Source organism: Chelon labrosus, assembly GCF_963514085.1.
Source record: "Chelon labrosus genome assembly, chromosome: 13".
Taxonomy (NCBI): domain Eukaryota; kingdom Metazoa; phylum Chordata; class Actinopteri; order Mugiliformes; family Mugilidae; genus Chelon; species Chelon labrosus.
The window spans coordinates 20,221,035-20,237,520 of NC_140346.1; the positions used below are offsets into that span (position 1 = coordinate 20,221,035).

Here is a 16,486-nt window from a genome sequence, read left to right on the forward strand (position 1 = left end):
CTCAAGGGATTGGGACTGAACAGCTGTGTAGCCTTAAGAAAACCACTAATCAGTGAGGCTAACTGGGAACAAAGGCTTCAGTTTGCTAGGGAGCATAAAGATTGGACTCTGGAGTAATGGAAGAAGGTCATGTGGTCTGATGAGTCCAGATTTACCCTGTTCCAGAGTGACGGGGGCATCAGGGTAAGAAGAGAGGCAGATGAAGTGATGCACCCATCATGCCTAGTGCCTACTGTACAAGCCTGTGGGGGCAGTGCTATGATCTGGGGTTGCTGCAGTTGGTCAGGTCTAGGTTCAGCAACATTATGTGCCCAAAGAATAAGGTCAGCTGACGACCTGAATACACTGAATGACCAGGTTATTCCATCAATGGATTCTTTCTTCTCTGATGACACTGACATATTCCAAGGTGACAATGCCAGGATTCATGGGGATCAAACTGTGAAAGAGTGGTTCAGGGAGCATGAGACATCATTTTCACACATGGATTGGCCACCACAGAGTCCAGACCTTAACCCCATTGAGAATCTTTGTAATGTGCTGGAGAAGGCTTTGCACAGTGGTCAGACTCTCCCATCATCAATACAAGATCTTGGTGAAAAATGAATGAAACACTGGATGGAAATAAATCTTGTGACATTGCAGAAGCTTATCGAAACAATGCCACAGCGAATGCATACTGTCATCAAAGCTAAAGGCGGTCCAACGAAATATTAGAGTGAGTGACCTTTTTTTTTGGCCAGGCAGTGTATAAATGCAGCCACACCAAACCTCTCTATAAATCATTAAAACATTTTGAGGCTTTTGAGGAGAACTTGAGGCAAAGATTTAAATGCACCGTCTCTAAAAGTTTGAGATAGCCATTAAATGTAATCACTGAGTATAAATGTTAACATTGCAATCAGTGATTAGCATCACTTTGAGTCTGCTGTAATAATAGGAGGCGGTCTAATATTAATCATGTGGGAACAGGCTGTACTGATCAGCTGCCTGAATCAGGAGCACTGCAGAACGTTTATATATTCCCTGCGATGGGATTAACTTTCGGAAAGTTGCTGGAAAAAGTCAGAAACTGTTAAAGAGTTCTTTCCCTTAGCCACAGGAGCAGTGAAGCCCAAATGGCACAATGATGCAACACACAGAGTCGGGAATTAGCAGGCAGTGCATCTACAGCTCTTTCAGCACATGTTTATTTATAGAGTTCACAAGTGAGCTGAAGGATGGTGCGACACACTGGAGAAGAAGATGTTTAGAGACGCGTTGATTTCTGTGCGATAAGAGGAGCTTTAAATTCAGATTTTTTCTCAACGTCCACACATTGGCAGAATATGAACTGGGCGTGTTTTAATTAGACTAACCAATAAGACAAGTTATTTCTAGCAATACGCATGTAGAACTATGTAAATCATGGCAAACATACATGATGCTGCCTTTATATTTCAGTGAAAAGCTACAGTGATGTTTAAAATGTGTGCAAATGCTGTTTGAAAATAGAGTAATCACAAAGATTCACTAACGTAGAGACTTAAGTTGAAATTATTAAACCTCCTGAGCTGATATAAAAGGTTAATTTTGCACAAATACACATGGGAGATTACAGGATGCTGTTACGCTAGAAAAAGAGTAGAAAAGCACCAGAAAAGACAAAAGGTGCGCTTCTCCACTTCTGTATTTCCCACCGTAGGGCCACAAATTGGGTGGTCAGATTCTCCTGATGACCACTGAACATGACAAGTGACTCTCATCCGAGGATCACTGCAGAGAATCAAAGGGACTTTGAGGCCCCTGAGCCCTCACGGTGCATGTGGCATTCACATCTGCTGCATTGTAGACGAAAGAGACAAAAGACGAATGTTTTATTTAACATTTAATGAGCAGATTTTTTTTTTCTTTATCTGTTTCAAAGTGTCATATTCACATATCTCGTAGTTCCAGATTTTCACAGTAGGAAAAGCACAGATGTATCAGCCGTGGCTGCATAACACTTTACCTGCTTCTGTGCACGCGGGTTCACTGTCATTGCTTAGATTAACACTTAATGGAACTGAACTGCCCTTAATTCACCGGCGCCTTTCTTAGTGTGACAGTCTGCTGTGAAAAATATCTATTTCTGACTGTTTATGCCAGCAATGAAACATGACCTTTATCCTCAGTGTTGTGAGCTAACTTGTGTACTTGTAACTTATTTTATGCGTGGCAATAATTTGACATATAGTCTTTGTACAGAAAAATCCTCCATTCTGCCAACATTTCTGCTCCTCAATGTGAATAAATGGTCGAATGGCTCTTGGATCTCTGTGTTTAAATGTGCACACCGGTCAGAAGTTCAGTCACATCCCATGTTTAGTAGTTACACTCTTTTACAAGTTGCATTTTGGGTGAGAGTGCGCCATTGGTCCGCATTTTAACTGTCATTGCCAAAAAGGTACATACTGGTATAACTCACTGACTGTATAAGTATGGACAAGTGCCCCCACTTCCTTGCATTGGCCAAACTGGTGCTATTTTCCCGGGGATTATGGGCAGCACCATCTTTCAGTTTGGAGCCAGAGTCTGAACAGTACGGCCCAAGAGTGGAGCCGCATTATCGATGACCCGACTCACTCGTGTTTCTAAAATGACAGAAACCATTCATCAAATTTATTTGATGTGTATTTTAGTGTTTTAGTTCCACTAACATGGAGGAGGTGGAGCTTATGACCTATACTGCAGGCAGTCACCAGGGGGAGCTCTACTTGCTTTGGCTTCACTTTTGAGAAGCAGTTCGCCATCCATCTTTACACTGGCTGTGGTATAACCACACTAGCCATAGTTCCACTGCTGATTTGTAGCTATCACTGGATTTTGTATGTGTTTTGCATTATATCTGGTTTGATATACCGTCATCATATATGGTTAAAGTCAAACATTGCCAAGTATTGAGTATTATTAATGTGTGAGTTTCGTGCAGCGCCTCATAATAAGTTCATTTTTATTGTGACTCAACATAGCATGGCCATGTGTTCCGTTCACAAAAGAAAGTGATGCCCAATCAAATCTGTGCATGTTGCATGTTGCAAACATGCATTCAGAATAAGAACAGGGAATAAATTGGATAATTTATTTGACTGTAAAATCATTTCCTGATGCACAATCACAATAGTGATTTCTCAAAAACCAGCGAAGCCTTTCAAGGAGTGCTCACTATTGATGCTCTGCTTCAGTTATTTTAAACTCTTATATTCTTTATTGCTCAAACTGCACAGCACAAGGCCCAAAATTTGACCTTCAGTGTTTAACTGTCTCAAAAAAGGACTTTGCGGCCGCTACATTAAAAAAAAATATTCATCACATAAATATTCAAGTTATTCAAACTTTGATTTAGTTTGAATAATGAGGGCTACATTTTCAATTAAAGTGCCAATTATTTTCTCAATTAATTTGCTCGTCAGTAAACTGGTCCCACAAACAGAGTCCAAAACATTTGTCGCATTTAAGAAGCTGGTACCTGCAATGTTTTTTTTTTGGCATTTTTGCTTGAAAAATAATTGAAGTAGTTAAATGATTAAAAGAAAAGTGTTTACTGTATTTATCTGTTGGTCCGGGCCAATTAACTTAAGCATTCCTTCAGCTCTAATAATCACAATTAAAGCTAAATTCCCCAGAAGCTAATCTAAAATAATTCACCTCATGGTGCGTGACAAACAACATTAAAAACTAATTTTATCTGTTAAATAACATTTATTATTTTTATTCTATTTTCTGATAAAAGGTGAATAATGACTTGTTTCAGTTATAGCTTTTCTGTATATAAAGGATGGTCAATACTCTCAATTTGAACTGTATAAACCTTAAAGTGAAAGAACCATCGGATTAATATTTGGCCTTAATTTGATAAACGAGCAAAAATCAACCAACAGACACATTACATACACAAACTGAAAAGCAGGTCAAGCCTCTTGTGTAAAACTCTGCTGACCACTACTGGCCACGAGCATGAATTATGCTTAAAAGGAGCGTGGGACCGCGGGGACACACAGAGCTCATAAAACACCATAAACAGACATGCAGCAGAACATCTGTTCAGCAGCCGGCACGCTCGACATCATGTTTGGTTCAGACAGGTTAGCGAGCTGCAGGCTGACTGACTGATGCAGGATGGGGCCCTCAGTGTACACATCCATATGTCTCCGTCACTAAAGCATCTGTGGAAGCGTGTTCAGCCTATGCACGGTCGCACAGATCTACGGACGTAAAGGACACAGGAACAGAGCGCGTTTCTGTGTCTGTGGTTTCGGTTGAACATTATAGATGGGGAACAGCGTGATTGCCTTTTTAGTTTTTACTCTATTCTTCTGCTTTGGAGGAGATAAAACAAAGGCATCCTCGTTCTAGACATCAAACCTTCTCAGACGATCCCACCGGACGATGACCCTAAAAATAAACGAGCCTGCCGTGCTCAAAGACAAATATCAATTAATTTTTCATTCCATTATTTTTGGCAGGGCACCTGCTAGACATCACACACACACACACAGATCTTGCCTCTTTACTCAGCTTTTGGGATCAAAAGATAGATGCAGTAATGTTTGTCTTACTGATTTCTGAGCAGCAAAATTAGTCAGTTTGATCAGTGGTAGAGGGGATACTCAGATCATTTAAAAGAATGTAAAAAAAAAAGCCATTCATAATACTAAAATGATGATAAATGACTCTGTATGGCATTATTTGATTGGCAATACTGATGCATGATTATTTTGCTGCAGTATCAGTTCAATGTGGTGCTAGTTTTGTCCAGTGGTCTCTAACGTAAAAGTCATGACCTTTGTGAGAGTCGCAAGATAAATCTGAGAGGTCTTCAGATTATTTTTAATAAGGCAGAAAAGTAGAAAAAATATGGTTTGCTGCACAAATGTTTTCTCTCTAATCTTTGCTTTTTTTTGTTCATTCATTCTGTGCATTTCACACATCCAGTCATGAACACTGCACTGGGCAGCCATACAGTGGGGAACAGAGATCAGTTTTGGTTCCTCTAACCATTGGTCCATAGCTCTCCCACAAGATTAAATATTTGACTACAAATTGACCTATCTGGGCTTAAAAGTGCTGCTTAAACGAAACTGTCGAAGAAGGATTTGGGTGAAATCTCACTCGGTTGGAACTCAAAGGTACAAATCTAGTTCATCGTTTCCCTTTGAAATGTAGAACTGTTCATCCCGGCTCCAGCTTTAAATGAGAAAACAGCAGGGTTGACGTCTAATCAATGACGGGCTGCTGAAAGTAAAAGAAAAATCTGATCAATCGTATGTTTAACAAGGGGGGTATTTTCCACAAAAAACAAAAAAACCCCAAAACAAATCTAAGGTTGTTTTCTGGACAGCTAAAATTTACAATAATTTCATCTTTCTCTTGCTGCTCAGCCAGTCTCCCCTAACAGAACGGTAATAGTGTTACGTAAAGAGATTATCTTAACTGCTCTTATCTTTTCCCTGCTCTGGCTTGCAGGAAATCAAATTCTCCTGTGGCCCCATGAAGCAAATGTCACATGTGTGCATCACGGCGTCCGCTGAAGGCCTGCAGAGCGTTCTGGTGGTTGTGTCAGCATTTCTGTAACTTTAGGTGAGGGTTGCAGGGGGGGCATGTCGGTAATATGACCTTGTTCTGCCGTGCGGCACACCTCCAACGACAGCAATGTGACGGATGAACCACCTTCATGCGTCTCGCTCAGTGGGGAAGTTTCACATGTGACAGGGGCTCCCTTCCACACAGCTATTGATAATTAGGATTCATAATTTATGACTCATTTACGGTTGATGCGGAGTAAAGCTTGTCAATCCACCAGCAGTCACCCGGCTCTCTTTACAACACTTGTTTGAGGAGGTTTTCTGTAGCTTCGATCTCACACCTATACCTGCTCACATGGAAACATTCACACTGTGACCTGCTGTGAAGAAAGAGCAGGTTCTTCCTTCTCAACATTAATGCTTGAAGATCGGTATTTTGAGTAATCATCTCTTTAAAGAAAGGTGATGTTTAACTCATAACTTTGAACTATTTTAGTGGTCTGGTATTCTAAGATTGTGAAAGTCATCAGAATTTCACAATAGAAGACAAATTAGAGGAAGAGACGCTGAATTCCAACATACATGTTGTTGTTTATCTTATTTTTTGTCTTGTAAATCATCTAAACTGTCAGATTTATCCATTAATGTTACTTCTTAACCACTACTGCTGATGTAACATTGCAACAAGGGAATGCAGTGCCTATAAACAGTATTCCCTTGTTGGATGTTTACCCCTTTTATTGCTTTTATGAACTGAATCATCCTCAATATAAGTCTTCTCTTAAGTTCTAGTTCGTCCTACAGACTTTCCCTGCTTTGCTGCATTCAGTTTATCCTAAGTGTCAAAAAGTGTCAAGGGCTTGCTGCCGAGAACCATCCTCACAGCATGATGCTGCTACCACCATGCTACGCAGTGGAGATGGTGAGTTTGTGGTGTCGTGCAGTGCAAAAACCTCAGTTTGTTCTAATTAAACGAAAGAACCTTCTTCCAGCTGGTCTGGGAGTCTCCCTTGTGTCTTTGGGCAAACTCTGATCAAGATTTAATTTATTTTTGCCACTCTCCCATAAGACTCCCAGCTGAAGAGATGGTACACCCTCTTTCAGAGCAGTCATAGATGTCTTGGTGGCATCCTTCACTAGTCGTCTTCTTGCACGGTCACTCAGTTTGTCTTATCTGTTTCAGTAACCTGTTCACTGAGTTGCTTGTCATTGTATTTTGTCTTTATGGTGTAACTATAGGCAGGAATAATTGTTTAGCAGTGACTGGACCTTCCAGACACAGGTGTCTTTATACTACAGCCACCATGGCCACATTTACGATGCTCGGGTGATCGCCATTAGACTAACTGTGAGACTACTAGCCCCAACGGACCCTTTGTTGACCTTCTGATTGTTCTGCTGACCACCAACCAAAGAGCTCCTACTCGAAGTCCTATGATACTGCAGCTAGGTCAGACAAACGGGGTGATAACTGAGTCTCAAGGTAGTATGGAGGCCACGACGGCTAACGTTAGCAACCGTGATAACGTTGGAAGACATCGGAAAAATTACTAGACTTTTTACCAGCTTTCAGTATTTATGTTTGGTTATATCCTTATGCTGTCCTAACGCTGGTTGAGTGCGTGCGTTTTTTCACATTTTTGAAGAATCATAACTATGAGTTTTAATGCTAACTCAGTCTACAGATTTTCAGCTGTATGGCAATTGTTTGTTTAACCTAGCAATAGTAATATAGGAAGTTGACAAATGGTAGGAGCCCTATCTGATTGGCCAGGAGACCAATCAGATGGCCAACAAAGAGTCAGATGAATAAGATCAGTCACTTTAAAAGGGTTTTTCTTCTATTTTACATTATATATTTTTAAACAATTGCCATTACTTTGTTAAAATCGCCTACTTAGTTATTTTGTGTAATTTGTTTGTCAGTAAAAGCCAAATTTTATTTACTATGATTCCGTTTATAAAAGCAAAACATACAGGAGAGTTAAGTAAAGGTCTGAGTTCACATGGAGGTTGAATGGTTGAGGGTTAGATCCCAGTCAGCCTGGAGGAGCTGAGAAATAGTGCTAAAATGTCCAAATAAATTACCACACTTAAACGCAGGGCTAAAAGGAACATAAATGAGAATAATACCCGGACACATTTTTTTTAATTATTTTTTTTAGATTTTCTTTGATTTTGAACGGGAAACATGACAGCCTCCAGAAAGAGGGAAGGGAGGGAGGAGACAGACAGTGAGACCCACATGTCGAGACAAATTCTGCCAAAAAAAAAAAAAAATACAGTCCCGAGACTCGAATCTGTGAAGTGATAGATCACCTACACGTTTATCTAACAGTCACAAAGAAGCAGCAGCAGCAGCAGCAGCAGCAGCAGTAGGTTTTTTTATTTGATCTGGAGCTGGTGTCGAGCAGCCAGAGGCGCGCACAGGCGTTATGAACCCCTCTGTGGTCACGCATGTAGAAAAACAGAAGGAGTGAATCTGAGGCAGCCTTATCAGCGGTAACCATGTGTGCGCAGTGGGCCAGCGTGATGGAGCCGCACATCCTAGATGCTAGAGGAGAGAAAAAAAATCAGGCGTAAGTGTATTGTATGTGTCGCCACACCCATCACATAAAGCCAGACGCGTAAAAAAAAAGCGATTTGTGGCGGCGACATGACAACAGCCGAGGGCTATGGGTGAGCCGCGGATGAGTCACACACACCTCCACCAGCTTTTTATTTATTATTATTATAATAATTACGGTAAACCAGTAGATAGCTGCAGGCTGCTGCTAATGCATGACATGATGAATGATGCAAAAAAAATAAGAAAAAAGAAAAAGAAAAAGTGGATGAATGGATGATGGGCGGTGATGGTGCACGTGGGGCCAGTTTAAGGAGAGGTATTTAAAGATGTGGACGCGGCTCTCTGTCAGTGCGCATGATACTGCGGTTCCACTACTACGGCACGCTCCAACTCACCTTGAATCGGCGCACGGCCGCCTCCTCCTGTCATTCGGGTGCGGGGCGTAAGGAGGGAGCCAATACACGCCCCAAAGCCTCAATCAGCAGCCAATCCAATGACGGGAGAGGCGGACCTGTGGCTGCATTCTCACACTTGGTTTCACTATGCGCTCGTAAAAACGGCTCCGTCTACTACAAACGCGGCGGTGCAGGTGCTCTGTCTCTTCGGGAGAGAGGATGCGGATGGAAGGACGGGGGAGGGAAGGGATGAAGGGAAACGCCACGAGGAAAGAAAATAGGATATGAGAAGGGGCTAAAGAGACGGCGAGGTGCAAGGTCGAATATGAGAGATTGGTTGAACGGGGCACTTTGCGTGGTAATAGCTGGTCGGCAATAGTACTATGATTTGGTATGTGGCCACTCTGATAGCAAGTGTATTCAGCACCAGAGGAACGGCCGCTCAAGGTGAGTTGAAGTGCAATATATCTTGTGCCGCACGCAGCTGATGATTTCTGCTGTCTCCGTGCGCTCCTGCTTTTCCCCAATCGCATGATGTATGTATTTTGTCCGCGTCGGGTCATATATGAAGTGTGTGTGTGTGTGTGGGGGGGCAATTTCATTCTAACAAATGGCTGCGTGTCTTCATATGTCACGTGAAAGTTGAGTTAAATGGTACCAGGGAAACAACAATAGTCCTGAGATGGAGCTTGGCAATGTGTGAAACGGGATAAATCACACGCCAGCGATACGGATCCATCCATGTGGCCACAGTGATGGATCATCATGGGCGAAGATGGGCTGGCTGATAGCGGCTGTGGCTACATGTGGTTATCTGTGAGACTCGTTTTGTGTGATGGAACAACGAGCAAATTGGGAGATAACACGGGTGGGTTGGGGGGGGGAGATGTGTGCAGTGTGTCACGGCAAGCAGTCCCATTTGAGTTCTCCAGAGAGGGGTGTGACCGCCTCAGCTCTCAAGATGGAAAAGTAACTAAATAATGCATCACGTGTCAGATAAAATGCACTCTTGGATTTGATAGAGCCCCTTTGCTGCATGCATGGGATTCACATGATGGATTTCACGTTACACATGGATGGGGGTCACAGTGCTCGGTGTGTGTGTGTGATGCACTGATCACCTACAGGCTGCAAAGCTCGCCTTGTGCTGATCTAAGAGGTCCATTGACTAGTCACTCCTGCAGCTACAAACTGCACAATATCCCTTTTGTTCATATTTTTTTTTTTTTCCTGAGCTCTCTGTATTGACCCATGTACTGACTTAACCTTGCTTTTCCACTTGTGTCCAGATGAGGGAGACATGTGCCAAGCTGTCGCCCGGTAACTGATCCCAATGACCCCGCGTACCCAGTCAGAACTGGTCTGCTCACAGGTCTGGCTCCTCTCACGGTGCCAGCCGAGGCCAAGACGAGCACAGCGTGAAAACTTGCTGTAATGCAGCGAAGCACGTTTGATTTAGGAACAGGGAACCTCTCAGGGGTGTCATTTGTTTTAAAAACCACAAATTAGCCACCTTAACTTGGGCATGTACGTGGCTTAAAAATATTGATTTAAAGGTGTTTTCTGGTATCGGCGCTTCACTGAAGGTGATTTAAGTCTTACAAGCTGCACCAGAGAGTCACAAATCACATCGCAACCTTATTAGTAATCACAAAAGAGAGCTTGTCTACCTCTTATATTACAGTGTCCCTGGATGTACTGTTGCAGCCCGGTGCTTCACGCAGCTGAGGATAAAGACTGCAAACAAACTCTTCTTCAGGATATCCGGCAATAATTAAGTTTTAATATCAAGAATGTTTCCGTGTCTGAGATAATGAGAACAGATGTGTGTTAAGCTCCAAAAAGTTGAAAATAATGCAAGAGAACTGAGGTAATATGGCTGCATTTGCAGGCCTGGAGTAGACTTAGTTTTTATCAGAATATATATCATGTAACACATTATGTGACATGTTTCAACCGATCATAGACTAACCCAGCGCTGATGCAGCCAATACAGAGAAAAAAAAATACCTCTGCATGTAACTGGATAGGTCTACAACCAATCAGAGCTGTTTTGTTCTAAACCAATATAACCCCACAGCGTTCAGATGGCGTGTACAACTACGTTGCTGTGAATCGTCAATCCATTACCACATAAATCCCATCCAAATTATTTAATTGAGCAATCTGCAATAGCCACAACTTGCACATAATTAGCCTAGCTTAGCATAAATGCTGGCGATAGAGAGGACGTCTAAAGCTGTTTCATCCATATAGATTAAGCAAGCGTGTTGTAGGAGGCTTACATGTGCAGTTTGTTGGGACCGTACCCAGTATAAGCTAAGCTAAGCTAAGCTAATCAAACACTGGTTCTGCCTTGTGTGCAGACATGACATTGTTGCTGGTATTGAAAATTCAGTCATATATTTTTAAGCTGCAACCACACGCAAGCCCAGTCCAATTTTCCCAGAGCTGCAGTTCAGATTTTCAGCTTCTACAAGGAATTTGCTCAAACAAACAGGTCAGGGCTGAGATTTGAGCACATTGCACGGTTGCTCAGTGTCATACATAAACAGAGGACGAATGAGTCAACAGAAAAAAAGCCAACATGAAATGCTTGACGTTTGAACAAGTGTGTTTTGTCAGTGGTACAGCTTGAATGACACAGGTCGTCTTTATCCCGTCTTTATTACTTTGGGACGTTAACGTGGCGTCATCTGCAAACATTCGCAGTTTGAACATTTTTTGTGGAGTTAGTGTTGGGAGTTAGTGGATATATACACCTGATCATCAAAAGAAAGATCTAGGTTTAAAGGTTTATGTGACAACTGGCTTGAAATAATGAAGATATATATCCTTTCATTTTTGATGCACAGATGACGAAAGAACTCGTGTTTACACAGAGCTGTATTGTGAGCAGCATGTTTGCTAAAGCAGACTCTCCGGTGCGCCGTCGGTGTCTAGACAGGATGCATTCGGACATAACATTAAGCTCACAAGCCAATACTACAGTAACTATATAAATAATGTAAAATAGAAATGTGGCTGTTCTATCAGATTCCTGTGATACGACTGGAGGATTTGACTGAAAAGCTTAACCTCTGGGGCTTTTTAGTTGTTTTGCTGCTGGTGCTTGGATTTGTGTGGATTTGCAATTGATAGAAACACCATATTTGCTTGTGATTGCTCGAATATACTCAGCTGTGAACTCATGGACAGACTGCAACGCCATCTCATTATACTACGTTACGTATTATGCTTGAATTTGGTGCCTTGCAGTGTTACAAGGCAGTGTTACTTGAGGCTACACTGATGTCTGTAACGTACCTCACCCGTGTCCTCTGGTGACAAACTATTACTTTACTCATTAGAACCATTGCGGATGTGAAAAGTATGAATCCACTGCTTTAGCACAGTGGATTGGATCAATACAGTGGTCTTTCTTTGATAGCAGAAATGCTAGCATTAGCAGATAATTACCAATGTAACTTTCAAGGGTTTTAAATAAGGACGTCCCAGTCAAGTTTTTTTTACCCCCGATCTTACCCCAATCATTTAACACTGAGTATTGGCCAATCCGAGTCCCGATCAGATCTTGGATTAACAAAATTCATTCCCCTGATCACGTGTGCACCGTGCAACTGTATTAACAAGAAGTAAAAAAAAAAGTGTTGAGAGGGTTGCTCATACCTTGGCTCCAGATGCCAAAAACCTGTGTTCTCTACTCCAGAAATGTGCTGGTCATCCAATGACATAAACTCTGTGACCCTCACTGGAATATTTTTCTCCTGAATGCTGTCTCCAGGAAACTTTTCTCTTCTTTAAAGCGCAGCGTTCAGTGTTTGTTGTTGGTGTTTTAATGCAGCCTTCGCCTGAGTGTACTTGACATATTCCGTTAGTCGTAGGTGGTAAATCACGTTGGTAGTATTGATTGACAATCTCGTACTACCTCCTTTAAATTGCACAATTTACAAATTTCCGTCTGACTGACTTCATTTTCCAGAGTGAAGTTCTTCCACACGACAGCAGACATGTTTAGTCACGTGATTTTGCTTCTTCTTTGTCTTCTTCTGGGAATTTACGCACGATTGCTAGCCTCTTTATCTCTGGCAAACCCATCATGACTGTTTGACGTAAAATGCATCGCCACCAGTGCCCCAGCTCATGAAAGTCGCCGCAATTTCAAACAAGTATATTGTGAGATACAGAGAACAGTTTGGAAACTTCTTTAATGTAAGGAATGTTTATTTAACTGTGAACATGGGGAATACGTCACACTTTTCAACAAATAGCTGAAAACTGGGGCAGTCCTCCTCTTTAAATTCAGTTAAACTGTACATAAACACATCATACCTCCATTCGAACCCGCTTCGGTAGACATATCACGCCGTACAAATGTTTACCGTGGAACTCTTTTCACAAGCCGTTAACCACGTCAGTCAGGGCTGTACTCAGAACAGCTCAGCCATGAGCAGTCAGTCACAGTAAATGGACGTTCAAGGAAGTTTTCTTGTGCCAAGTGCCCATGGGTGAGACAGCATATGGTCAGGGAGACCCGAGGTTAGTTCAACAAAGTCAACGGTGACTTGGCAGCCCATCAAGGTCAGGCAAGAGGGACGCTGACGGCAATATAGGAGTAATTAAATGTCATTGGCAAGTGTCGGGGAGTGGTATATTTGAAGGACTATTTTCAGGCGGAGTCACTGATGGAGACTCTGCTCTTGAGTCCTGTGCTGGGACTTTTATTTTCTTAAAGCGTTCTTCCAGTTGGCTTTTGGCCAGATGGTATTCATCTGTAATTCCCCTCTTGTGAGTCCCCTCCTTGATGTTTCACAGGATCCGCAGCTCCCCGGTGAACCGTGGCTTGGCACACTTGTTCTTGAAAGAAAACGGGGTGTACAGAAGCAGACAGGATATGTGAAGGTGTCAGAAATGTCACTCACGTATTTGAGGCCTCCCAGCAGCACAGAGGCGGCGCCTGAAAGCCCTCCCACAGTTACTGCGGGTCCAGCTTCTGATTGCGGATTCAGATAAATGGCTCTGTCCTAAGTTTTAGTCTGAATGCTGGAGCCGTCTGGGACCTTAAATGAGGCTGCTTCCATGAGATGGCTGATAAAATTATTTGACAGCAGAGTTTTAATTTGTCTGACGTCTGCAGAGTGTTTTCAAAAGTTTTAACGATATGGAGAAGGACATGAGCGTCTTTTCTTTAAAGTTCTGCTACAGCGCAGTTTAATGATGTTTTACGTGACGACTGCTTCTCTGTGAGAAATTGTAAACCGTAAAACCGCTGTAGCTGACTTTTAGCGTTCATAGAGATCTAATCTGTGAGAGAAGAATCAGATTAAGTTTTGCTCTACATCTATGGCAACCAAGGTCGTGCCAGTGTTACAGATCAGCGAAAGCTGCTAGATGAGATATTTATTTGAAAGCAATCAACAGCAAAATACTGTAAGTCAAAAAATAGATTTGAATAATTGAGATTTAATATCTGGCTTAATGTAGTGTTGAATTCAACCTGATGATATCGTTCATCCTCTTTATCAAGAATCAAGTCAAGAATCAAGAATCCTTTATTGTCAATATGTGACTCCTGGCTTAAATAGTGCAATATAAAAAAAAAACAAAAAAACTGTAGAATAGGCAAGTTATCTTCCAAATTAGTAAATTAAAAGTATTTGTGTTATTCAATTATTTATGTATCATACATTTGTCAAAAATAGGGACTGAGCAAATTAAAACACAGCCCGAACTAGATTTTGATATTTAATCAAATGGTCCAATTTGTATGAACAGGAAGTTAGTAACTTCTGTGTGTGTTGTGCTTGATGAACATGAACATGAACATGACAGGATCAGCATGCAGAATGACATCGTCATAAATCATCGTATCAGTATTTTTTAAATAGACTGCTTTGGTTTGGACGTCATTGGTGCACTGGTATCATATTAAAATGTGCTCTTAGTTTAAGATGCCTAATATTTCTGTTGTTGTGTCATTGAGAGTCCTAGAGAGGTATTAAAGGTTAAAAGTCAAGGCTTGCAAAACCAAATAAAGATTCAATACATAAAAAATTCCAAAAAGTTAAGTTTCCTATTTTTCTAATATGAAAAGAAAGAACGATATACTTCATTGTCTTGTTTTTTCAGAGACTGTCGTACAAAAAAAGAAGCTGACTGCTGAAACAGAAGTGTGGCGCCTTAGAGAAGCGATTTAATTGATTTAATTTTGCAATAAATCATTTTTATATCCTAATAATAATAATAATAATGAAGGTGAGAATAAGAGCCACATTTTGAAATAGTAAGAAAACCCAGCGAACCACTACTACTGTACCGTTTACTGTGTAAATGCTGCACACTGCTGAGTAAATGTACAGGCATGACTGTATGTGTTGCTATAGCAACCGGAGCAATGAAATGAAAGCATGATCTTATACAGTATCTCTCCTGTGCTGACCAATGATACAGTATAATGGGTTCATTTTAGGTTGAAATGGATGATAGCACTTAACTGTGTCATCGGATTTCCTTCTCATTCATTCACATTATTATTATTTTTATTGCCAGTATAGATAAGGAAGTATTAAAAACCTTTACTTTCGCAAAAGTAGTAGTACCATTATGTAAAAATACACCAAAGACAAATTCATTTCTATTGTGGTAAGCGAATGAGTTGGTTAATGAATGCATCAAGTGTATATTAAACTGTATTAAGCTGACTACGTGTCGGGGATTACTCTTTGAAAGGTCGTCCAATGGCAGTATAAAGCAGCTAAAATGGAAGAAATCAAGTTAAGCATCAAGGAAGCTTGATCTCTAGCATCATAAGCGTTTGTACTCCATGACGGCGCTAAAACGCCGATCAGCTGTGTTGAGTTTTTCTGTAAACCTCAAACAATGGTGATTAGACCCGAGCAGCTCATGTTGGAGTTGGAGCTAATAAATGTTGAAGGTTACACTGAAATCCCTGCAACACAGAAAAGAGAGAAGACGTCTGAGTAGATGGTTTGATTTTCTGTGATTGTGGGACATGGACAAGGACATGCGTTTTGCCACACAGCTTTGTCCTCAGTCACAGCTTTGTTGGTCTTTGTTGCGTCTCTGAGGAGGGGCACGTTGCAGGGTACTCAGAAGCATATGTCCTTAGCTGCTGTACTTTCCACCCTGATGACTATCTTATCTCACTGGTTTAAACATCCAGCACAGATTAACTGCAACAACTAGACAAATAAATAAATAAAAATACACACTCAATATGAGCTGAAGACCCAAGAGTGAGGTCCGGACCAGGGATTTGGTTTTATCGGTTGATGGTAGGGCTTAACACCTCATTCAAACATCACTAAAGCTTCATTTATAGTCGTGCGCCACCTCCTCATTGATTTGAGTAAAAGGTTACGCCACAACCTGATGTGCACCTCCCTAGAAATTTAACTACAAATCGTGACGACCCAGACCGCAGCGGCCGTTATTGATTGTGGTAGGAAGGCTGAGGTGAAGGTAGGTAAGAAGGAGGCTGAACTGGCTGGTTGTGAGTTGGTGGAGCGGTGCTGAGCTGGAGATCTGGAATCAGTTGAACTGGTAACTAATGATCTGCACAGGGAGACGCAAACTGGCCAGGAATGGATGAAAGATCAAGTAAGGTACACTGATCAGGCATAACATTATGACCACCTTCCTAATATTCTGTAGGTCTCTCTTGTGCCTCTGAAACAGTTGTGACTCATCAGAGAATAGACATGGTCCTTCTGAGGGTGTCCTGTGGTGTCTGGTAACAGGATGTTGTTAATAGGGGGCCTTTGGGTCCTATGGGTTGAGGGGATCATCCCGCAGATACTTGATCAGTTTGGGATCTAGTGAATTTGGAGGCCAGGTCAACACCTTGTGCTTTTCTCCTAAACCGTTTTGTGTGTGCACCCGTGTCAGGCTGCATCCTGCTGGGGATGGCTGCTGCCATCAAGGAGTGTCATTGCAATGGGGTGGGGGTGCCTGGTCTG

The 16,486-nt window shown here is 41.8% G+C and overlaps 1 protein-coding gene across 1 annotated transcript in view; it reads left to right on the top strand.

The window, feature by feature from the left end:
* Positions 1–8,824: 8,824 nt before the first annotated feature.
* Positions 8,825–16,486, top strand: part of igsf9ba (immunoglobulin superfamily, member 9Ba) — a 71,884-nt gene continuing 64,222 nt past the window's right edge. The window contains exon 1 of the mRNA XM_084559341.1: positions 8,825–8,954. Coding sequence (XP_084415467.1) covers positions 8,891–8,954 — 64 coding nt within the window. The 5' untranslated portion in view covers positions 8,825–8,890. The remainder of the gene's footprint in view (positions 8,955–16,486) is intronic.